General features: G+C 51.7%; 2 protein-coding genes and 1 long non-coding RNA gene across 4 annotated transcripts in view; 2 read left to right on the forward strand and 1 right to left on the reverse strand.

Annotated features, from left to right (window-relative positions):
* The window catches only part of LOC125175102 (EEF1AKMT4-ECE2 readthrough transcript protein), a 32,039-nt gene that overhangs the window by 5,168 nt on the left and 4,476 nt on the right, over positions 1-22,395 (forward strand). The window contains exons 2-11 of one of the 2 annotated variants that reach the window (XM_047875403.1): positions 291-574; positions 13,698-13,833; positions 14,024-14,239; positions 14,729-14,853; positions 14,946-15,092; positions 15,253-15,318; positions 19,160-19,348; positions 20,042-20,184; positions 20,566-20,680; positions 22,073-22,183. In XM_047875403.1, the coding sequence (XP_047731359.1) occupies positions 291-574; positions 13,698-13,833; positions 14,024-14,239; positions 14,729-14,853; positions 14,946-15,092; positions 15,253-15,318; positions 19,160-19,348; positions 20,042-20,184; positions 20,566-20,680; positions 22,073-22,183 (1,532 nt within the window). Of the gene's footprint in view, positions 1-290; positions 575-1,086; positions 1,569-13,697; positions 13,834-14,023; positions 14,240-14,728; positions 14,854-14,945; positions 15,093-15,252; positions 15,319-19,159; positions 19,349-20,041; positions 20,185-20,565; positions 20,681-22,072; positions 22,184-22,395 lie in introns of those variants that run through there. The other variant, XM_047875402.1, reaches the window with a different exon arrangement.
* CAMK2N2 (calcium/calmodulin dependent protein kinase II inhibitor 2) lies at positions 2,964-4,329 on the reverse strand. Its single transcript, XM_047875404.1, has 2 exons — positions 3,957-4,329; positions 2,964-3,085 (listed from the first exon to the last, which is right to left on the reverse strand). The coding sequence occupies exons 1-2, from the start codon at positions 4,123-4,125 to the stop codon at positions 3,015-3,017; spliced, it is 240 nt and encodes a 79-aa protein (XP_047731360.1). The 5' UTR covers positions 4,126-4,329; the 3' UTR covers positions 2,964-3,014.
* On the forward strand, positions 4,733-11,869 carry LOC125175104 (uncharacterized). The gene is made up of 3 exons (XR_007155659.1): positions 4,733-5,394; positions 11,051-11,131; positions 11,589-11,869. It is a non-coding gene; the product is annotated as an uncharacterized LOC125175104 (long non-coding RNA).

Consider the following 22,395-nt stretch of genomic DNA (forward strand, 5'->3'; position numbering starts at 1 on the left):
GGCTAGATATTGCTATCTTCATTTTTCTCAGTAGGAAATCCAAGTTCCTGGTATGTAAACAACTTGCCCTAGTCTACACAGCTAGAAATGTTAGAGCCAGGATATGTGCCCAGTTCTGCATGACTATGACTCCAAAATTTGTGTTCTTTCGTATACCCTGCTGCTTCTCCCTTGGTATGGGAGGGTTTAGGCTGACAGAAGATGGGCCAAGAGTAGATGGATAATTTCAGGAGTGAGAACCAAATCTAACCTAGCCCTTTTGCCACCCATTCCATCCCTTCCTATCCTAGGCTGTGGGAACAGTGCCCTGAGCTATGAGCTGTTTCTTGGAGGCTTCCCTGATGTGACCAGTGTGGACTACTCATCAGTGGTGGTGGCTGCTATGCGGGCTCGCTATGCCCATGTGCCCAACCTGCGCTGGGAGACCATGGATGTGCGGGCCTTGGACTTCCCCAGTGGCTCCTTCGATGTGGTGCTTGAGAAGGGCACACTGGATGCCCTGTTAGCTGGAGAACGAGATCCCTGGACTGTGTCTTCTGAAGGTGTCCACACTGTGGACCAGGTGCTGAGTGAGGTGAGGGAGCAACAAGAAAGGGTAGACCAAGAGGTGGGGAGGAGGGACTGGGGCTTTGGGAGGTTGAAAGAACTCAGAAGTCAGAAGGAGATATAGTTTGGAATTGGTAATGGCTCACTTTTAGGACCATGGTTACCAGAAGGAAGGGAAGGTTAAGCTGGGTAAAGATTATAGGGGCCTGGAGTGGCCAGGCTCACAGATGCTGATGGTTAGCTATTAAGCTGCCAATAGGGATGAGGTAACAGCCAGGTTCCAGATGGGTAACACAGACTAGGAGGGTGACAGGAAAGCAGTGCCCATGCACCTGACATCACTCCCATGCTCTTACCTGGGTAGAATATAGCCCTACCCCCATGAAGTGAGTAGGGGCAGAGAAGAAGGCTCACTCTTGCCATGGAGAGCCCTGAGCTGTGGAACATAGGGTAGTACCTAGGAAGGCATCTGGGGCAATACTAACCTTTAACAACCTGGAGATGGACTCCTCACCAGTGGCTTCTCTGTCTGCCTTGCAGGTGAGCCGGGTGTTGGTCCCTGGAGGCCGGTTCATCTCATTGACCTCAGCTGCGCCCCACTTTAGGATCAGACACTATGCCCAAGCCCAATATGGCTGGTCCCTGAAGCATGCAACCTATGGCAGTGGCTTCCACTTCCATCTTTACCTCATGCAGAAGGGTAAAGAACTCACTGTAGCCCAACTTGCCCTTGGGACTGAGATCCTCTCACCCGCTAGACCTCCCACCTCACCCTGCTTCCTCCAGGACTCGGATCACGAGGACTTCCTCAGTGCCATTCACCTGTGAGGCCAGGGGCATGTCCTCCAGTCCTCCCTGCCTTTCTCCCCTGGGCTCTTAAAGTATTTGGAATTCCTGGTTTAGGGCTTAGGGTTGGATTCAAGGTGCTCACAATCCCAGAGGCCCCATGCCTAAGATAGAGCTGATGGGAGCAACCCCACATGAAACAATACAGCCCATGTTAAACTAGATCCCAAATCCAAGGTTTCTGGTTTCCTTCTTGGGTTCCTCAGATCTCTCCTGGATTCCCTAACTTCCTCCCCTACCCTACTGAACTACCAACGATTCATCCCCTGGGGCAAAGCTCAGCATAACTGCTCCACATGCCAGCCAGACTCAGAGACCTGCATCCCTGGGGCCTATTATTGACCCCCATTCAACCTGGATTTATCTATAGGAGGCTGCAGACTTTGAATCAAGATTGCTTTATGCTTCTGATCCCAGCTCCAGCCCAAGCTCTAGTGTCCTATCCTGCTTAGGTTGTATATTTACCAAAGGAAGTTACATTGTAAGATGTCCTCAAGCCAGATTGGCCTGCCTGTGTTTACTTGGCAACCCTCCCCTACCAGCAACATGCACCTGAGATTCCCAAGTTATCTGCCCCCTCCCCAAAAGGGATTGGAGCCATTTTGGCCTGGCTCCTGAGCAGACCAAAGCAGTGGCCACACACACACAGGGAGGTCTGTGTTTATTCACACACTCCTGGTACAGTGAGGATGGAGAAACATTTACAAAGGACACCCCTGGGGTGAAAACATCTCCAGGGCCACAGGTGTCATCCAAAGGTGCAGAGCAGTCCTCACTTGGGTTCCCAGGGGCAGGATGCAGGGGTCCAAGGTAAAATCAGACTTGGGCCCTTGGAAGGTGATACCTTGAGAGGAGGGGTCTGCCAGAGAGCCGCCTGGGGTCAGGCCTGGGCAGACTGGCCATGTGGTTGGTTACCATGTTAGGGCTTGTTCCATCTCAGACTCAACACCCATCCTATCTGCCAGGCGCAGAAGAGCGTGGCCGAGACTGGGGGAGGGAGGGCATGAACCATGAGGGGAGCCAGTAAACAAAGAGTCGGATATAAAAATACAAATGTGCTGAGGAAGTCCCTTAGAAAGAGGCTAAGGCTGGGGTCACGCCAGACAGGGGTGGGAGAGAAGAGCAGCCTGGAGGGCTGGGCTCAGGTAGGTGGGAAGCTCATGCAAATACGCAGCCAAACATCCCTGGCTGCGCGCGCGCGCGCGCACGCGAATCGACCCCGGCCGGTAGCCGGCTCTGCGGACCTGACCGGCCGGAGAGGGGCGGGGCAGGGGAGTCGTGCGGGAGGGGGCGGGTCGGGGGCCGAGGGCCGCGGGTCTCTGTGTCCGTTCCGGTGTGCGGGGTGGGGCTGCGGCCCGAGGTTCTAAAGTGCATGAGCGCGGCGGCGGGCTCCAGGCCGGTCCGCGCCGCCGCTACCGCCGCCGCCGTGGTGCTGAAGCGGACAGCTCCGGAGTGCCAGGCGGCGGCGGCGGCAGCGACTCCAACCCGGAGGCGGCGCGGCCCTGCAGCCCCCGCCCGCGGGCGCCTGGGCCGGGGCGGGGGGCGCCGGCAGCCGCATAGCCGGCCCGCGCTCCTGGCCGCTGCGGGGCTGGGCCCGGAGCCCGCCGCCCGAGCCGGCGCGTCTACACTCCGGACGGCGGCTTCTCCCCCATCCCCTTCAGCACGTCGTCTATCCGGTCATCCTCGATCACCACTGCGCAGGGAGAAAGCGCGTCAGCCGCGCGGCCTCAGGGGGCGGCGGCGAGAATGGGCCCCGTGTCCTCGCGCCCCGCTCAGCTACTTCCCGTGGCCCAGCGACGCCCCTCGGACGCCCGTGCCACTGTGCCCTCCCCATCCGAATTCTGTCGACTCGACCCACCGCCGAGCCCAGTCCCCTTAGACCCTCTTTCCCTCCCGATGCAGGAACGCCCCCTCTTCCAGCCAGTTGTTCTACCTCCCGGTCCAAATCCTCCCGCCGCCTGAGCTCTCCTCCATCCGAGCTGATCTTCCTTTTGCTAGTGGGAGCCCCCTCTTCAACAGACCCTCTTCTCAAACAGAATTTTCGCCTGGTCCAACCCTCTCCTCACCCTAACCCTCTCGCCGCTTGAAGCCCTCTCAAGATCCTGGCACCAACAGAGCCCCCTCCCCATGCAAACAACGAGGACAACCGAATCCCCAGCCCCGCTGTCCTTTCTCCAATCGGACGTCCCTTCGCACCCGAAGGTTCTTCCGTAGCATCCACCAATTCAGCGTTTGATCCTGAAGAAACGGCCCGTAGCCCCACGTTCCCACTTCAGGCAGCCCCAAATGCCCCGGCCGGCCCCTCCCCCTCGCCCGGGTGTCAGGACTCTACTTCCAGAGGTGGAGAGCATCGAATCCGGGGCACTGCGTTCCCGGGAGAGGGGAGAGGGACACAAGACTGCAGCGGGGGCACCACCACCCCCCCCCCCCAAACCCTGGCCGGCGAGCGGCTGGCTGCGCTGGTCTGCGGCAAGAGCTGCGGGCGCTTGGCGGGGAACCGCAGCCGGGGGGCGCCGGCGAAGGGTTTCTGGGTCAAGCGGCGACTCCGGGCCCCGGCCGCATACCTCTCTTGGCTCGGCCGATTTGGCCCAGCTTGGGGGGTCGCTTGGCTTGATTGCCCGCGAAGAAGGAGTTGGTGTCCTGCAGGCGGCAGCTGAACGAGAGGTCGGAGCCCTCGGGGTCGGCGGCGAAGCGGCCCATCTTGTCCTCACTGTAGGGCAGGATCTCGGACATGGCGGGCGCGGGGCGGGCGCGGGGCGGGCGCGGGACTGCAGCGGGGCGCGGGCGGCGGGCTAGCTGCCGGACCGGCCCTAGCTCAGCAGGGTAGCCGGCGGAAGGATGAAGTCATGCAGCATCCGGGGCTGCGGAGCCAAGCGGGGCCTCCTCCCCCGCGCCTCCGCCTCCCGGGCCGCTGGGCAGGCGGCGGCGGCGGCGGCGGAGGTGGTGACGGGGACCGGGCGGGGGCGGGGGGCGGGGGTGGCGGCGGCGGCAAGAGCGGAATGACGATGAGCGCCCGACTGCCGCAGAGCGCGGCAGGCGGGGCGCGGTGGAGGTGGGGCGGGCACCGGCCAGGGGAGAGAGGCGGGGCGGGAGCCACAGGAGCGCGCCCAGCACTCAAACGAGGGCAGGGAGTGTTAGTGGGAGGGTCCTGCACAATGGCGGGAGTGGCGGCTGAGCGAATCCTACCGGCCAACTGGTGCAGGATCTGGTCGGGAGAGGCGGGTCTGGGGAGGGGAGGGGGGCGGGAGGGAGCCCAGAAACCAAGGAGAGGGAGGAGGGTCTGGTAAGGAGCCTAGGGAGGCGAGCAAGGGGGACTGGGAATTGGCGGGCGGGTCCGGGCCAGAAGCCTGGAGCCTGGGCGGCATCTGAAAGAGGGGACCTGGGAAACGCGCTGGCGGCGGGAGAGGGAGGGAGGATCCCGTACTGGTTAGTGCTGGACTGTGAGAATCCCGCGGATTCGGGAATAGCTCAAGCGGGCGGGTGAGTGCTGTCACCGCCGTTGGCGCGTTCGTGTCGGGTTGGTCTTTAGGTCTTAAACTGTTTATCTGGAGTGTTTTTCTGCCCTGCTGCGTCTATCTCTGCCTATCTATATGTCCCTCTATCTCTCTGTGTCTGTATCTGTCTCTGCGCCCCGTATCGCTTTGTGTCGTGGTCTCTGTCTACGTCTGTCTCGTAAGTGTCTCTGCCTTTCGTATGTCTCCATGCTTGGCCCCTGTACCTACGTGCCACTGTTGCCTCTCCTGAGTCTCTGTGTATTTCGGTCTCTTCTAGGAGGAATCTCGCTACTGGGCCGACGGGCGCTCACCAGGGTAGACCCTCAACCCTGCTGCTGAAGCCGAAACTCGGGCTCAAAGCGCCTGCCGCGCCACGCAGATCTCCTGGCTCTGGAGGCTAGGGCTGCGCGTGCTGTGTAGGAGGAAATGAATGGCGGCCACGCGGGGGGCGCCCTGGCTGCAGGTGACACGGGGAAGCCCGGAGCGCCTGAGGACGCGGCGCCAGCCTGTGGGTATCCGGAGGCAGATGGGGAGGGACAGAGGGTACGCCTGCCGTCGTTGCGGGGAATCACGTGGCAGTTCTCGCTGCACCGACGCGAAGGCCCCCCTCTACTCTCCCTTACCCCCAGCTGGCCGTCAGCGGCAGCGTCACCTGCTTGCTAGCGCGCAGGGGCTCTGGCGCAATCATTGGCCTTGGAGGGGCGGGGAGGTCCCACACTCGGCGAAGGTGACGACAGCAATGATCTGGGTAATAATCATCCCGTACATTCTGTCCATACCCGGGGCGGAGGGGTCTCCACTGTCTCCGAAGCGCTTTACCTCCTTCCCTTCAAATCACACAGTTAGTGAAGCTGCCTGGTGCTGGGTCTCCTTCCTCCCACAACTTCTCACCAAGAGCTACTCCTAGGGATGCAGAGGCTAATGCAATGTTGGCTGCCCTCAAGGACCAGGATTGGGGGAGGGAGTAGTCCCAGAGAATACCTCTGTGCAAGATTCACTCAAGGCCCCAGACCTGGAGTCTCATCCCTATCAAGTCCTCCTCAGCTGTATCCTGCTCTCTGGGATGAGAGCCAAAGCTGGAGGTGGAGGCCCAGCTGAATGAAAGGAGCCCTGAGACCTGGAATGACAAGACACTGGAGCTCAGGGTCACTAGGAGACAGTCCAGAAAATTCTACCCTCATTGGAATTTGTCTAGCAATGGGTTCCAATCCTGGCTCTGCCACTTTCTGTGTGACCTTGAACTTAAGGCTTTAAAATTATAGTTAAAAAAAAAAATGCATTCATAGGACCTTGAGTTGTTTTCAGAACGTAATAGATCATTAACACTGAATATGAAAAACAAAGTTCTTTCAATTATTTTAATCTAAAAAAAATACATTCATTTTGGGGCACCTGGATGGCTCAGTTGGTGGAGTATGCAGCTCTTGATCTTGGGGGTGTAGGTTAGAGCCCCACTTTGGGTGTAGAGATTACTTAAAAATAAAATCTGAAAAAAAAATGTATTCACTGTACTATTAACATTTCAGGAAAACACAAAGCTAGGTGAAAACTTTAATATATATCCTTCTAAGCTTTTCCTCATGTGTTTGCATACTATGCATATCTCTCTGAGCCTCCATGTTCCAGTTTGAAGCATTAGAGATGATAGAACCTACACTAAGGACAGTTTTGTAGATGAAATCGTTGTCCTTATGTGAGGTGGGTTGTCTCAGGAGGTAATGAGCCTCCCTTCACCAAAAGTGCTAAAGGGACCATAAGAGTTCTTGCTAAGGATGAGATGAGAGTGCTTTTGGGGAATTGAAATTATTCTCTTGTCTACCCCCAGAACGAAAAGATTGGAGGAATAACAATTTACCTTGGAATTCATTTGGTTAGCTCCTTCTTAAATAATCTTATTCCAGTTCCTTCTGTGTGTGCCAGGTCATGATTAAAGCAAAAGACCTAGGTGCAAAATCAGAATGATACTGCATTATATAAGCTACAGTTATATTATAAAAATGTTGGGGGGATCATTTAATTTTTTTAATGTTTGTTTATTTATGAGAGAGAGAGAGACAGAGCACAAGCAGGGGAGGGGCAGAGAGAGGGAGACAGAGAATCCAAAGCAGACTCCAGGCTCTGAGCTGTCAGCACAGAGCCAGACGTGGGGCTTGAACTCACAAACCATGAGATATGACCTGAGCTGAAGTCAGACACTTAACTGACTGAGCCACCCAGGTGGATGGGGGAGGAGAGGGCCTTTAAATTGTGATCCTCTACTTAAAATTCTAAAGTTTTGCATCCCTACCCATGAGATGAAAATTCGTTTTCACAACTAATATGAAATTAAGTTTGTTTGGACTTTTGTGACAGTGCATTGAATTTCTCAACTGCGAGTACCTCAAAGCCTAGTGGACTTGATCCATATGCTCTAAACAGAATACTATGCTTTTTGTCAATTGAGTAATAATGCCACTTTTATTAAGGTGGAAACTTTAGGCCTATGTAGCAGGTTGAATAGGAAGCCCCGTAAAATTCCTGTCCACCTGGAGCCTCAGAGTATAAACTTCAATTTGGAAATAAGGTCTTTGCAGATGTAATTAATTAAACTAAGATGAGGTCGTACTGGAATAGGGTAGGCCCTAAATCCAATCACTGATGTTTTTATAAGAGGATATATGCACAAAGGCACATACACACAGGGGAAAAGGTTATGTGAGGAAGGGGAGCCAAGCTGAGGAACACTAGGGATTGCTGGGAGCCAGGTGAAGCTGGAAGAGGCAAGAAAGGTTCCTCCCAGAGCCTTCCCAGGGAGTATGGTCCTGCCACGACTTTGATTTTGGGTTTTTCACCTCCAGAACTGTGAAACAGTAAGTTTCTGTTGTTTTAAGCCCCTCAGTTTGTGGTACTTTGTTACAGCAATGCTAGGAAACAAATACAACCTGTTACAAATATGTTTGGGTCATCTTTTTACATCTCTCATGACTATGTTTCTCCTTTCTTAAACTCTCTCTGGGGGCCCTTTGCTCCCAGCCTGTCAAAGGAAGTCCATACCATGAGGGTATTTCTGGGACTCATTCTATTTAGCAGAAACTGATTAAGTCACAAAAAGGAATAAGGCAGATCTGTGTAGATTGACATGATAAGATCTCCAAAGCCTGCCAAATGTCACCAAATAATGAGGGTAGAGCATAATTTCATGTATGGGGAAAAGGCATACACACACATATATGCATACCCACACATACACACAGTGTGTTTAGGTATGTAATTGCATATAGAAGAAAGATACGGAAGGATACATACTAAACTACTAATAATGGTTTTCTCTGAGGATGTTACTGGGATCCTGGCAGATGGAATTTCATCTTTTTATTCTACTTCTGGAGTATATTACTTTTGCAAGAAAAAGTGATGATTTTTTTTAAAGGTTTAAAACCAATGATATAGTCCATTTACCAAACACCACACTCTGGTTCCAGACAAATCACTCGACTTAGAAGAAAGAATAATAGTTAAAAGAGCATGGAGTTTAGAATGAAATCAAGGATCTCCCTTCTACCTGATGTGTGACTTTGGGTATGTTAGTAAGCTTTCCCGTGTCTTAGGTTCCTCATCTGTAAAATAGGGACAGTGATACTGCTAGACTATATCTTATTGGGTCATTGTGAAGATTAAATTAACATATGTGAAGTGCTTAGGTAAGTGCAGGACAGTAGAATTGTTAACTGTATACAGAAAAGCATAAGGAAGACGTTAAAAGTAATCTCATCATTAAATATATTACCATTTTGTTGCTGTCCTTCCAATCTCTTTTTTAAAATCTGTGCTTTTTAGGGGTGCCTGGGTGGCTCAGTCAATTAAACGACTGAGTTGATTTTGGCTCAGGTCAGGATCTCATGGTTCAGTTGGTGAGATCACGACCTGCTCAGGCTCTGTGCTGACAGCTCAGAGCCTGCTTGGGATTTTTTCTCTGCCCTTCGCCACTCCTGCTTGAGCACATGCTCTCTCTCTCTTTCTCTCCCAAAAGAAATAAATAAAATCTGTGCTTTATACTTTTTTGCTTCACAAAAATAAGATTTTGCAACCCTTTTATTCCCCCACTTAATTCTATATGGAGAACATTTCCCTATAGCATTAACTCTTCCTTTCAGTCATTTGTAAATGTTGCATTGTTATCCCATTGTATGGATGTTTGATTTATTTGAGAAGACCTTTAATTTTTTTTTGTCCTCTACTCTTTTTGTTTGTTTTTGTTGTTATTACAGACAGTCCTGTGATGAACAAACGTTGTAGGAAAAAAATGATTCCAATATTTTGTAGCTCCTCCAATCAAACAGTAAATTCTGTTTCTCTCTTCCTAAATCTGGGCTTGACCATCTGACTTGCTTTGCCGTGTAGGGACATTAGCAAAGGTGGGATAGGCAGAGGCTTGAAAACTGTTTATAAACTGAGGCTTGCCCCATTTTTTGTTGCTGGGAATCCTGACACCACCATATGAACCAGCCTGGGTTTTCCTCCTGGAGAAGGAGACACCATACAGAGACAGGGCCCAGTCATCCCAACTGAGGCCCAAACATGTCAGTGAGGCCATTCAGCTAGGCCATCCAGCTCTTACTGAGCTGAACCGGAACTGAACAACCACCCAGTCAACCTGCAAGAATATAAGAAATAATACATGTTTGCTATTTTGATCCACAAAGTTTGGAGAGGGTTGTTATGCAGCAAAAGCTAGTTGATACAAACATCCTATGGATCATGATTATTTCCTGGAACAATTTCCCAGAATAAGACTTTCTGGTTCAAAGGGTATATATATACACTTACATCTTTTGATTCATATTGCCAAAAAGTTTTATCAATTTATAAGCCACCAGCAATGTAGAGAGTGCCCATATTCCCCATTTTTGTCAACACTGGACATTAATGTGTCTTATTATCTTCATGACTACAGTGTTCTTGTAAATTTAGCACATAAGCCATTGTCCATTCCCTCTCAATTCACAATCAATTTAGAGGGAAAAAAAGACCGAAAGAAAGATCATTCTTATAGGAAAAGAAGAGCAGAAAAGAGAAAGAGAAAAAAACAATAGAATGAGAGAAGAAAAAGAGTCAGGGTGATAAACACAGAGGAAAGAAAAGAGAATTATAGATTAGAGCAATCTCCGACCTCTCAGAGTAGGGTATTTAACATGTAGTCAAGGATAGTTATGAGCCTAATAAATAACTTGAATCACGAAAGAGGCATGGAAAGGAAATGTCCATTTAGGCCAAGCCTAGTGAAACTGAGAACACTGTAAAACTAGGTACCAGTCTTTCTCATATGTGGCTGCATTTAATTCTCACAGCAACTCTCTGAGACACTGACGATTGTTCCCATTTTACAGATAAAGAAAATTAAGGGTCAGAGCTTTCAAGTCACTTGATAAAGATGACACAGCTGATAAAGAATTGAGCCCAGATTTGAGTTCAGATCTGTCCGGCTTGAAAACTGATGTGTTTCCCCTTACCCTTTCAGAGAAAATGTGGCAGAAGACAAGCAACTAATGCTGGAAGGAAGTATAACCTCCTTTCGGTTCATGTTGCCAAAGTGCTCTCCAGAAAGGAGCCAGACTTCTTGGGTTTAAATCCCAGCTCTGCTACTTATGAGTTGTGTGACTCTCAGCCTTTCTATGCCTCAGTCTGCTCATCTGTAAAATGGCTTCATAAGTGCCATAAGGGCAAACGAGTACATAGAGGTAAAGCACCTAGAACAGTGGCTGGCATATACTAAAGTGTTATATAGGCTTGCTATTTCTATTTTGGCATTGCAGTAGGCATGGGACTATTTCTTTTTTTTTTTTTTTAACATTTATTTATTTTTGAGACAGAGAGAGACAGAGCATGAATGGGGGAGGGTCAGAGAGAGAGGGAGACACAGAATCCGAAACAGGCTCCAGGCTCTGAGCTGTCAGCACAGAGCCCGACTCAGGGCTCGAACTCACGGACCGTGAGATCATGGCCTGAGCCGAAGTTGGACGCCCAACCGACTGAGCCACCCAGGTGCCCCGGCATGGGACTATTTCTAATGAGCCTGTTGCCAGAAGCCCTTGTATAGTAGCTTCGGTTACACTCACATAGTCATGCCATGGTGGAATTTCCCACGGGCCAAGACTGCCTCTGCTGACATGTTTCCCTTCATCCAGGCTTGTAGGTGACAAGGGGAAGAGGCGAGTGCCACTGCGATGCTGCATCAGAGTGAACATGAATAACTCCAGAAACTTGTTGTGAGTGAATATCCCAAGGCCTTGCTGCTGCAGACCCCAGTATGGCTAGATGTGAAAGCTTCTTGCACAGGGAACCGCTAGACAACTTAGAACCCATCTACCTACTCTAACACCTGGGAAATAGGACAGGCTTCCTCTAGCCTTACAATTCTCATTTCTACCTGCAGAATTTTCACAACAATTAACACGAAAATAGCAGCTAACACATTGAGTGCCCTTTAAATGCCAGACACTGTCCTTTGAAATAGGTACTACTCTTATTTCAGTTTTACAAGTGAGGGCATTGAGTCTGAATCCAGAATCCTTCATGCTACCTATGACACTGTACTGTCTCCTATGTCTCCAACTGAGAGCATGCAATTGGGTGGGGGTGGGGGGGACAGGGAAGGGGGTGGGAATGCCAAAGGAAGCAATCCACATTCTTAACCTGATCCATTCATCATCCACTCTTTCTCAGCCACAAGAGCAACCCATGTTAAAACCTTATGCAGCAAGCTGAGGACTGACGTGAGTGCTGAGAAATTGATTATGGATTTGCCCCCATTCTGAGTCTTCTCACGTCAAATTCATGAACTCTGCTGGGGAAGAGGGACGAGGATGAGGCACTTTAAAAAAAAAAAAAAAACTGTGGCAAAAAGCCTGGGCACTCTTCAGTGCAGCAGACTGCAACACCGCCAGGCCTGATTAAGGAATGACAATATGGAAGGCAGATGGCAGATGCGTAGATGCCACACTACTGCCTCTCAGTTAAATATTGCTTGGTGTTTTTTTTTTTTTTCCTTGTAAACCTCCCAAATAAAATGGTTTGCTTTCCTCAAGTTAGAAGTGTTAGCACGTCTTTTCTTTAAATATCTGTACATGGCTGTTTTTTTCCCTGCCGATTTGTCACCATCTGTAACCCTCCCTTTGTGAGATGATCTGATGACAACAATTATCTTGGGGAGTAAAAGTGCAGTCTTGAAGCAACATGTAAGAGTGGAGTCAGAGTGTGGATTATGTGTGTGTGTGTGTGTGTGTGTGTGTGTGTGTGTGTGTGGTGCCCATGTACTTTGTGTGTGTGCTGTATATGTGTGCTGTGTGTGTAGAGAAGGACGGTGTAGTTTGTGTGCTGGCTCTGGGTGCCTTATCGAGGTCTACACGGTGAGTGTGCAGTGTGCTTACTGAGTGTGTGCAGGGACCATGTGTTGGGCTGAGTGCCTGCCTGTGTTACTCTGGGTCTGTGTGCTCTCTGGGTAGATGCTGTATGGACCCTCTGAATGTGGGTCAACCCCCACGTTCTGCTTTGCCTATGCTGGCTGAGGAGGGGCTGTGTGGACTGCTGGGGACAGATGTTCCTCCCGGGAGCATAATTTCCCAAAGGTGTTTAAAGGGGGTGGGAGGGCCTGCAGTTCGAAGAATTGGGCCAAGAAATATCACCGGGGGGTTGAGACTGGGTCAAAGGCATGGAAATTATGGGTGGCTGGCAGGAGTGTGTTGCTAGGAGGGGGGTAGGCTGATGCTAGGAGGGGTCCTGGTGTTGCTGGAGGGTGGCCTCCGGCACCCGAGCGAGGTCCAGGTCCCGGCGCACAGGGCGGGCGGCGGGCAGCGGGCAGCGGCGGGCACGCTCCTCCCCCAACGTTACCCCCACCTCGGGCGGGGCGCCGCAGCGGGAGGGGGCTCGGGCAGGCGGGGGCGGCGGCGGCGGCGGCAGCGGCGGAGCGAGGGGCTGCGGCAGAGGCCTTGATGGCGGGCGGCGGTGAGGGCTGGGGGCCAGGAGCCGAGGCCGAGGCCTGGGCAAGGGCCAGCCGCCGGGAGCCCTAAGGTGCCGCCCGCCCCGACTCCACCATGAACGTTGCGCTGCAGGAGCTGGGCGGTGGCGGCAACGTGAGTGGGAGCCCCGGGCTCCGGGGAGAGGCCTGGGTGGAGGGGGTGAGGCTGAGGGAGCAGGCGGCGTCGGCAGAGCAGGGGCTCGGGCTGGCGGTGAAAGGGCTGAGTCTCAGAGGGGGCCGCGGTCGGGCGTGGGGGGCCCAGGCCGGCGAGCCCGGCAGGAGAGAGGGGGCCCTCACTGCAGAGAGGCCAGGGGCACTGGGGCAGGGCCGTGGCCAGAGACCCCTCTCTGCCTGACTTCGGTTGGCGCCCCCACTGTCTGGCAGATGGTGGAGTACAAACGGACCACGCTGCGGGAGGAAGACGCACCTGAGACCCCCGTAGAGGGCGGGGCCTCCCCGGACGCTGTGGAGGTGGGCAAGGGGGTTCTCCCTTTCTCACCAGGCCCCAGCCCTGACAGGACGTCTGGCAGACCCAGGAGCTCTGGGCTGCCCTGGAGGGTCACCTGCCCCCACCTCCCCTCCATCTCTGGCCTCTGCGCTAGGACTGTGGTGAGGTGATTGTAAGCCATGACGTTGCACTAAACAGGCTCAGGGCTCAACTCAGACTGCCTCATTGCCCCTGTGCCCAAAGTTGACCCCTTTAGCGTCTTTGCTCCGTGGCTCTGGAAACTGGCCGTGTCTTCACCCTTTGGGAGGACTTCTGTGAACTTGGATCCTCACCTGCAGCTTGGTAGCTCACTGTCATCCTGTGTTCCCAGGTGGGATTCCAGAAGAGGACAAGAGACCTCTTGGGCTCTCACACCCAACTGGAGCTGGTCTTAGCAGCTGTCTCTCTACTGCTGGGTGCACTGCTTCTGGGCTGCTTCGTGGCCCTGGGGGTCCAGTACCACAGAGGTAGGTGGGCCCACACCTGTCACCAGCCCTCTTGGTGTGGGGGCTCTGGCTCAAGGACCCCTAAGGTTTTCTCTGGTTGGGGCCAGTCTTCCCCCAACTTTTCTCTCTCCTCCCAACCTTCTTGCTGTCATGGCTTTCCCCAAAGCATTGTTTTCTCAGCCCTTTCCCCCCACCATGTCCCCTGCCACAGACCCATCCCACAGCACCTGCCTCACAGAGGCTTGCATTCGAGTGGCTGGAAAAATCCTGGAGTCTCTGGACCGTAGTGTGAGTCCCTGTGAGGACTTTTACCAGTTTTCCTGTGGAGGCTGGATTCAGAGAAATCCCCTGCCCGATGGGCGTTCTCGCTGGAACACCTTCAACAGCCTCTGGGACCAGAACCAGGCCATACTGAAACACCTGCTTGGTGAGTGGGGCTGTCAGGGAGGAATTGTGCCAAGTACAACTCATACCTGGAACAGGGCTTCGCATTTAGGTCCTCAATAAAGGTCCATGACTGAATGACTAAGTGGGTGACTGCAAACATTCCTGGGTAGGGGATGCAGAGAGCAGGGGGTTCCTGAGAGGTGGAGATGGCTTTGAGGGGACAGATCTCTGGCTATAACGAAAGGACTCTTCTCTTCACTCTGCTTGGATCACTGTTGAAGTGTGGCAGGCACGAGGGAGTCTGTGGAGCTTAGAGATCTTTGAGGGTTTTCATGGACAGGGGATAAGAAGTCACGCTTGGCGGTTTCAGATGGTCTTCCTGAGTCTACATTAGGAGGACTGCCCCTTAACAAGGCAGGGAGAGGGACCAAGCAAGGGCCCAGGACCCCTCTCACTAGATAGCATAGCTGTCAACCACCCCACAGAAAAATGTGGTCCACCCCACAGAAAAATGTGGTCTACCCCACAGAAAACACCACCTTCAACTCAAGCAGCGAAGCGGAGCGGAAGACACAGCGCTTCTACCTATCCTGTCTGCAGGTGGAGCGCATTGAGGAGCTGGGAGCCCAGCCGCTGCGAGACCTCATTGACAAGGTAGGACCACTGGGGGAGGTCAGGATAGGTCCTGGGAGAGGATAAGCTTTGGGGGCCTCTGTGCCATAGTTTCCATTATGGTCTCTACCCAGATTGGTGGTTGGAACATCACGGGGTCCTGGGAGCAGGATAACTTCATGGAAGTGCTGAAGGCAGTAGCAGGGACCTACAGAGCCACCCCCTTCTTCACTGTCTATGTCAGTGCCGACTCCAAGAGTTCTAACAGCAATGTTATCCAGGTACCATTCCGGAGAAGGGTTGAGAGGGACTGATAGACCATTGACTGACCCAGACTCCCCTTCCCTATGACAGGCAGGCTGGGGTGGCCCCACCTCCCACCCCTGCACAAGTCCAGGTATGTGTGTGGGGAAGGCTTACTCCCTTCACTTGCTATTGCAGGTGGACCAGTCTGGGCTCTTTCTCCCCTCTCGAGATTACTACCTAAACAGGACCGCCAATGAGAAAGTAAGGAGCATCCCCAGAACACCCAACCCCACCCCTCTGTTGAGCTGGGCTGATTCCTGTTTACTTTCCCCCTTGCCAAGGGTCATAGTGGGGAAGGTGAACCTGTCCTGTCACCTAGTGAGCCACCTACCCTTCCTTCCGTCTTCCTCCCTTCACTCTTCCCTCAGTTTTTTCCTTCCTCCCTTCCATCCTTCCTTCCCTCCCTCCTCTCTTTCCCACCCTCTTTTTTTTCTTCCCTTCCCTTCCCTCTTCCCTTCTTTCCTTCCTCCCCTTTATTCTTCTAGGGAAACATTTTATAGGCCTCTACTATGTGCCAGGTGCAATGGGGGAATTCTGAGATGTACCTCCAGAGCCACTGTCACACAAAGCTTTCAATGTAGATGGCTTTATGGACCTAGATAGCTAAGAACAGGTTCAAAAGAGGGTCTCTAGGCCTCAGGAGAGATTCAGGTAGTCAGAGCTTTCCTAATGAGATTGTGTTTGAGCCGGGCCCTGTAGAATGTCTAAGAGTGGGCGAGGGCATGCTGGGTAATGAGAATAGTTTAAACAAAGTCTTGAAGAAGGAAAGGCTAAGGCATTTTGGGACCATGAGAAGGGGTCCAGCTTGGCAAAATGTGGAGCTCAGAGCAGATGAGGGGCTGGACAGGTGGGTAGGAACTAGTTGCAGAGGGGACCTGGAATGCCACACTGGGTTCATTGTATAGGTCTCCGAGAGCTGTTGCATGCTCCAGAGCAGGAAGGGAGCAACACAGTGAGCAGTGCTTTGGGAAGCCAGTCTGGCTGAGGTGTGACAAGTAGATGCAAGAGAGGGAGCCTGGAGATGAGTTAAGAGTCAGTTGCACTCCAGGCTCTGAGTCTGTAAGGGCCCTGATGTGGCCAGTGGTAGAGGGAATGTTAAGAAGGGCAGGATGCAAGAGACATGACCTAGTGCAAATCATGAGTTGCTGGTGGCTGGGTGTTTGGAGAAAGGAGTAGAAGGAGGAAGAGATAAAGACAGATGAGTCTATAAGCCTGAGTGATGGTGGAATGGAGCGGTCCTTGGAGAACCAGGGGTGCCTATAAGAAGAACCAGCTCAGGGCAGGAGACAGTGTTACATCACAGGAAAAGGGCAGACTTTGAGGTCAGACCTTGATTTTAATCCCAGCCCTGCGGCTTGGTGCAAGTTGATTAAATTCTCTTGGAAGTTGTTTCTTCAACTGTAAAGCGAGGATCATAACATTTGCCTCCTATGGTGCTTGTTTGGGGAAGGGGGATGCAAGCTTATACAGACACTCAGAGAGTGGGAACGACTTGTTTTAGATGTGTGATTGTGAAGGACCCAGACAATGTCCAGATGTCTAGATGGAAAGGTCAGCAGGCAGCTGTGAAAGCTGGGTGGAGTCCTGGAGACAGGATGAGGCTGGAGGGAGCCGAGGACTTCAGGGCCATCTCCTTAAAAACCTACACAAAGGCCTAGGAGAAGTGAGAGGCAGAGGTAGAATACAGAAGAATATCCCTGTATTTTAAGGGCAGTGGGAGAAAGACAGCCAGTGAGGTAGACTGCTGTGGAGTAAAACAACTGCTAGAGTCATTTGTCCCTTCATTGGTTTTCAAACACTGAGCATTCCTCAGGCAGACCCTCCTCCTGGCATGTGGTCAACAAGACATTGCCTTTGGCCTCTAGGTGGGGGAGGAGACAGGAAGTGGCTCAGGGCACAGTTCTCCTGTGTGAAGTTGCTGGGACTGTCACAGAGGAGAAGCACAATGTTCTGAGACTGAGCGTCACAGGGAACGAGCCTAGTCCTAGGGTAGCAGCAGGCTGCAGTGAAAGGAGAGGGTTTAGGCAAAGGGAAAAGCTTATGCAAAGGCTGTGAGGTGGGGAGGCATATAACCTATTGATGGACCAGAGAGGGGTAGGAGGGGAGTGGGCCAAGGCCTTCTGGACAGGTATGTAGATTCATATTGCGCATGACCCCTGCGGGTCAGATTTAGCACTTATTCCAAAAGGAATAGAAAAGGAAACTCATCAAAACTGAGACTGGCAGGGCATCTGGGTGGCTCAGTCAGTTGGGTGTCAGACTCTTGGTTCCGGCTCAGGTCATGATCTCACGGTTCGTGGGATTAAACCCCGTGTTGGGCTTTGTGCTGCAGCATGGAGCCTGCTTGGAATTCCCTCTCTCCCTCTCTCTCTGCCTCTCCCTTGCTCATGTTCTCTCTCTCTCTCTCTCTCTCTCTCTCTCTCTCTCCCTCAAAATAATTTAATATACATTTTTAAAATACCACATTGGGAGTGGCATGAACAGATATGTGGTTTGACATCACCTGAGTCAGGAGAGGAGAGATTTTTGAGAATTCAGGAGAGAACCACAACAACCAGGAACTGGCAGGAGAAAGCTTCAGTTTGGCTCTCAGTGTGTTGCTGGATTGTCTCGAGTAAGAAGTCTGTGCCAGCATCTAGTGGAAGCTGTAGCATAAAAGGTTCACATAGGATAAAAACTCAGGAGTAAATCAGGGTTCAGGAAAGTCTCAGGGTAAATCTTCAGCTAAAGGTAGGGTGAGAAAGGGGTAAGTGAGGTGGGTGGGGGCAGGGCATAGTCAGGGTGACTGGTTGAGTCAACCATTCCCCTCAGGACCTGGGATGACTGGTCCTCAAATCTCTTCCTCTGACACCAGCAGCAAGGGAGAGGAGAGGTGGGAGAAAGACATTTTGAGGTGCAGGGAATGGATATTAAATGGATATTTAATGTATTTTAAAACTTTTCAATAGAGTGGAAGAGGAGACAGCCTTTGGTGATTAAGGGAGCTCAGGATGGGGCTTCAGGGCCAGAGTGAGGAGTGGCCCCTGGGAGGAGGGCCACAGGGAGTTGGTGCTAAGTGGTGCTGAGGGTCTGTTTGCAGGTTCTCATCCTTTCATTCAACAAATATTTATTGAACACCTACTATGTGCCAGATGCTGGGCTAGAGCCTGAGACTACAGTGGAGAAGAGAGAAAATAGTCCCTACCTCATACAGCTCAAGTGCCAGCAGGGGCTGAAGCAACACAAGTGCCTCCTGGGCCTGGGTAGCGCTGGGGCACTAGCCCTGGAACCGTCAGGCCTGAGCCACATTTGGATTCTGCCATCTGCTAGTTTGTGATATGAGTCAAGTCATGTAACCTTCCCAAGCTTGTTTCCCAAGCTTGGAAAATGGAACTAATACCCACTATATGGAGCTGCAGTGAGAGGGAAAAAGGACACATCACTTATAGAACCCTAGCAGAGTCTGATACATGTGTTTACATGTGGTCATATGTATTTCTTTTCTGCTCTTTTCTCCCCCTTAGAGACTAGAGGGGAGCTGAGAAAGCAGCAAGGTTGAGGCCTGGCTGGATGGGAGATGGAAGGCCATTAAAGCTACTGTGACTAAATTCCCCATGGGGTCCGCTCTGTTGTTAAGTGAAGACATGTGGTCACTGATGTGCTGGAAAAATAGAAGGGCTTTAGGAAATGAGAAGGCAGAGCAGTGTGGGAAGCATGTCTATCTACTGGATGAATATTTACAGGGCACTTGTTCAGTGGTAGGCCCCATTCCAGGCCCTAGGGGTAGAAGGGTGACTAAGTTGCTGTAACTTGGAACAGTGCTCTCCTGAACTAACCTTCTCATTTGGGAAATAAATGATCAACAAGTGTGCAAATAAATAAACAAGATCCTAGCAGGTACTGGGAAGCAGTATGACAGAAATAAAACAGGATCGTCCAAGAAAGCTTCTGTGAGGAGAATCCGCAGAAGAGATGGTGAACAGAGGTGGGGGCCAGAACAGGCCCTCTCAGCCTTGCGCAGGACCTGTTGCTGGGCTCTGAGGATGACTCAGGGCCTTGACAGGTGCTTACTGCCTACCTGGACTACATGGAGGAGCTGGGGATGCTGCTGGGTGGACGGCCAGCCTCTACACGGGAGCAGATGCGACAGGTGCTGGAGCTGGAGATTCAACTGGCCAACATCACAGTACCCCAGGACCAGCGGCGGGATGAGGAGAAGATCTATCATAAGATGAGCATTGCGGAGCTGCAGGTGGGGCCTGGGAGGAACAGAGACAGCTGGGAGGGGCCAGGCCCTGGGGCAGACCTCCCAGCTTCCCTTCCTGTCATCTTTCTGAGGCAGCCAATCGGTTCCTCATTTGCTCGCTTTTGTGAGCTTCCCAGCTGCACTGTTACTATCTTGGAAAGAAAAGTGGTGTCCATTTTAGGCCACCTCTCACTAGGCCATCTCTTGGTCCTCCTTCATGTTGCCTGGGGATGCATAGAGGGATTATATTAAAAATCTATAACAATGTGTACAAGATGTCCACAAAACAATCAGAAGAAATTTGGAAGCATCTCCTTTAGTTGCCAGGAATCAACACTTTAGTTGGATTATGGAGATTTTGGATGGGGGAGGGGAGGGTTCTGGAAGGAGAGACCAGTTATGTAGGGACTCTGGGTGGTATTTTATCAATGGTTATGAAAATATTTGAATATCTATGTCCCCGCTGAGTATTACATAGAGTGCTTTTTCTTGTATAATAACTGATTGGGCTCCCAGACTGAGGAGTGCTCAGGCCTGGAAAAGGGTTTATTATAGGAAGGGGCTACCAAGCAGCTAATAGATGTTGCCATGGTAATGAGAAGGGCTCCCAGGCTCCAGTATATCAGTGGGGCAGGGGTCTGCTGGAAGCCAGGAGTGTAGGCAAGGAGGCTTTAGACTTTTTTTTTTTTTTGCTTGTAGGCCCTGGCACCCTCCATGGACTGGCTGGAGTTTCTATCTTTCTTGCTGTCACCGCTGGAGCTGAGTGACTCTGAGCCCGTGGTGGTGTATGGGAAGGATTATTTGCAGCAGGTGTCAGAGCTCATCAACCACACAGAGCCAAGGTTGGGGGGAGCCCAGAGTGTGGGAGGTGGGACTCAGAGCTCCATGCAGGTCCAGGCAGGGACTGGGCATGGGAGACTGTCACAGCCAGACACAGAGCAGCATTTGACAAGGTCCTGGACCTTCCAAACATCAAAAGAGAATGTCTGCAGGCTATTCCCATAGGGTGAGGCTTCAGGGGGCCCATTTGTGCTCTTTATTCCCACACCTTCTCCAAACTGACTTCTGCAGGCAGGTGTGTGGTCCCAGGGGAGAGAGAGAGATCCTGGGACAGCTCCTGCATATGCCTCTCAGGACTTCTGTTGCCTGCACATTCATGGAGCAGATTGGGGGTGAAAATGGTACCCCACCTGCCCTTCCCTTATGTCTGGTCTGGATGCCAGTGTCCTGAACAATTACCTGATTTGGAACCTGGTGCAGAAGACAACCTCGAGCCTGGACCACCGCTTTGAGTCTGCACAAGAGAAGCTGCTGGAGACCCTCTATGGCACCAAGAAGGTGGGCTTTCTAACTCTGTCCCCACCTTCCAGTCCAGCCTAGCTGACTGTCAGGCACCATTTTCCTCATGGTATAGTATGGAGCACAGGAGTAGGAATCAAGATGACTTGGGTGTCAATCCCAGCTCCTCCATTTTTTAGCCTATGGGACCTTGGGCATGTCACCCAGCCTCTCTGACTCTCCATTTCCTGGTGTGTGAAGCAGGAGTACCTTGTAGGGTTGTCTTGAGGACTGAGTTAATGTAAGTGAAGCACCTACCCGGTACATGGTATGTAGAGGCATTCAGCTTTGATGATGATGGTTAAGAAGATGAATAAATGCAGTTCTTAGTTTCAAGATACCCCATTAAGTGGGGAAAATGGACATGTAACCAAACATGGTATTTTGGGGTGGTAAGTGCTCACACTGTGTGAAAGACCTTTGTGCTATAGAACAGAGGAAGGGATAGCACATTCTACCTGGGGGAGGAGGCAGCATCAGAAAAGACTTTTATGAAGAGGTGACGTTTGAGGTAGTTCACCAAAGGAGCAAGGGAAAAGGGCACTCTAGTCAGAAAGAACAGCATGTGTAAATTCCTAGAGGCCAGGAGCATTGTGGGTTTGCATGTGCTCTGGTATGAGCTTGCAAACGGGGCAGCTGAGAGGCTGAAGGGGGTGAGGTGGGCCTGGGGCAGTCCCTGAAGGGACCTGAATGCTCCATTAAGAAGTCAGGCCTAAAAAAAAAAAAAAAAAGTCAGGCCTCAATTCTTTCAGTAACGGGGAACCATGGGATGATTTTAAGCAGAAGAATAACCCAGTTAGATTTGTGTATCGGGTAGTCTTTCTGGAAGCTGAATGGAAGATGGAGGGGAGTGTCAGGGGAGGGGGAGAGGGATGAGAATGCAATCAGAGTGTCTTAGTTAGGAAGTGACTGCAATCTTGGGCCGGAGGTGAGAGTGTTGTAGGGCAGGGAAGTGGCAATGGGGTGGACAGGGGAGATGACTAAGAAGTAGAAGTAGTAGCCTTGGTGATGGATTGAATGTAGGGGTGGGGGATGGAGGAGTCTGGTGACTTTTGCAGGTTTCTTGCATGAGGGACTGACTAGATATAAGGCTGCGATATGAGCAAAGAAACTTCTGGACCCCAGTGGGCCTCTTAGAAACTTAAGAGGAGGAGAGTACTGAGCATGGAGTAGGCAGCACACATGTTCCTCCTGCAGTTTTGCTGCTGGGGTTGGCACGTTTTTCCATTCTGCCCTTTATTTTCCTCGGAGTCTGAGGGAGAGACGGCAGCTCCCCAAACCCAGGCTTTCATTGTTCAGAGCTGAGAGGGCTGGCCCCAGAGACAGAGAGGAGAGCAGCCCAGACGGAGAGCATAGCCATCTCTGGAAGGCCTGGCTCTTTGTCCCTTACAGTCCTGCACGCCAAGGTGGCAGACCTGTATCTCCAACACGGATGACGCACTTGGCTTCGCTTTGGGCTCCCTCTTTGTGAAGGCCACATTTGACCGGCAAAGCAAGGAAATTGTGAGTCTTCAAGGTCCTTCCAATAATACCCCTTGTTTTAGTTAAAATTCACTGTTCGTTCATGTGTGTACATAGAGGGGGTGAAAAACTGACAGGAAATTCATCAATAAATGGACAGTATTTTGGTGGTGGGATTGAGGGGTTCTTTTTGTCCTTTAAAGTTCTCTGTATTTCCAAATGTTCTGCAATGAGTTTATGCTGCCTCTCCAGTT

Source organism: Prionailurus viverrinus, chromosome C2 (genome assembly GCF_022837055.1).
Source record: "Prionailurus viverrinus isolate Anna chromosome C2, UM_Priviv_1.0, whole genome shotgun sequence".
Taxonomy (NCBI): domain Eukaryota; kingdom Metazoa; phylum Chordata; class Mammalia; order Carnivora; family Felidae; genus Prionailurus; species Prionailurus viverrinus.

Excerpts from the sequence above, each read along its gene's own strand:
- CAMK2N2 (XM_047875404.1), bottom strand. The coding sequence starts at position 4,125 with ATGTCCGAGATCCTGCCCTACAGTGAGGACAAGATGGGCCGCTTCGCC. Across the intron at positions 3,086-3,956 it reads AATCGGCCGAGCCAAGAGAG|TGGTGATCGAGGATGACCGG; the intron begins GTATGCGGCCGG and ends CTCCCTGCGCAG.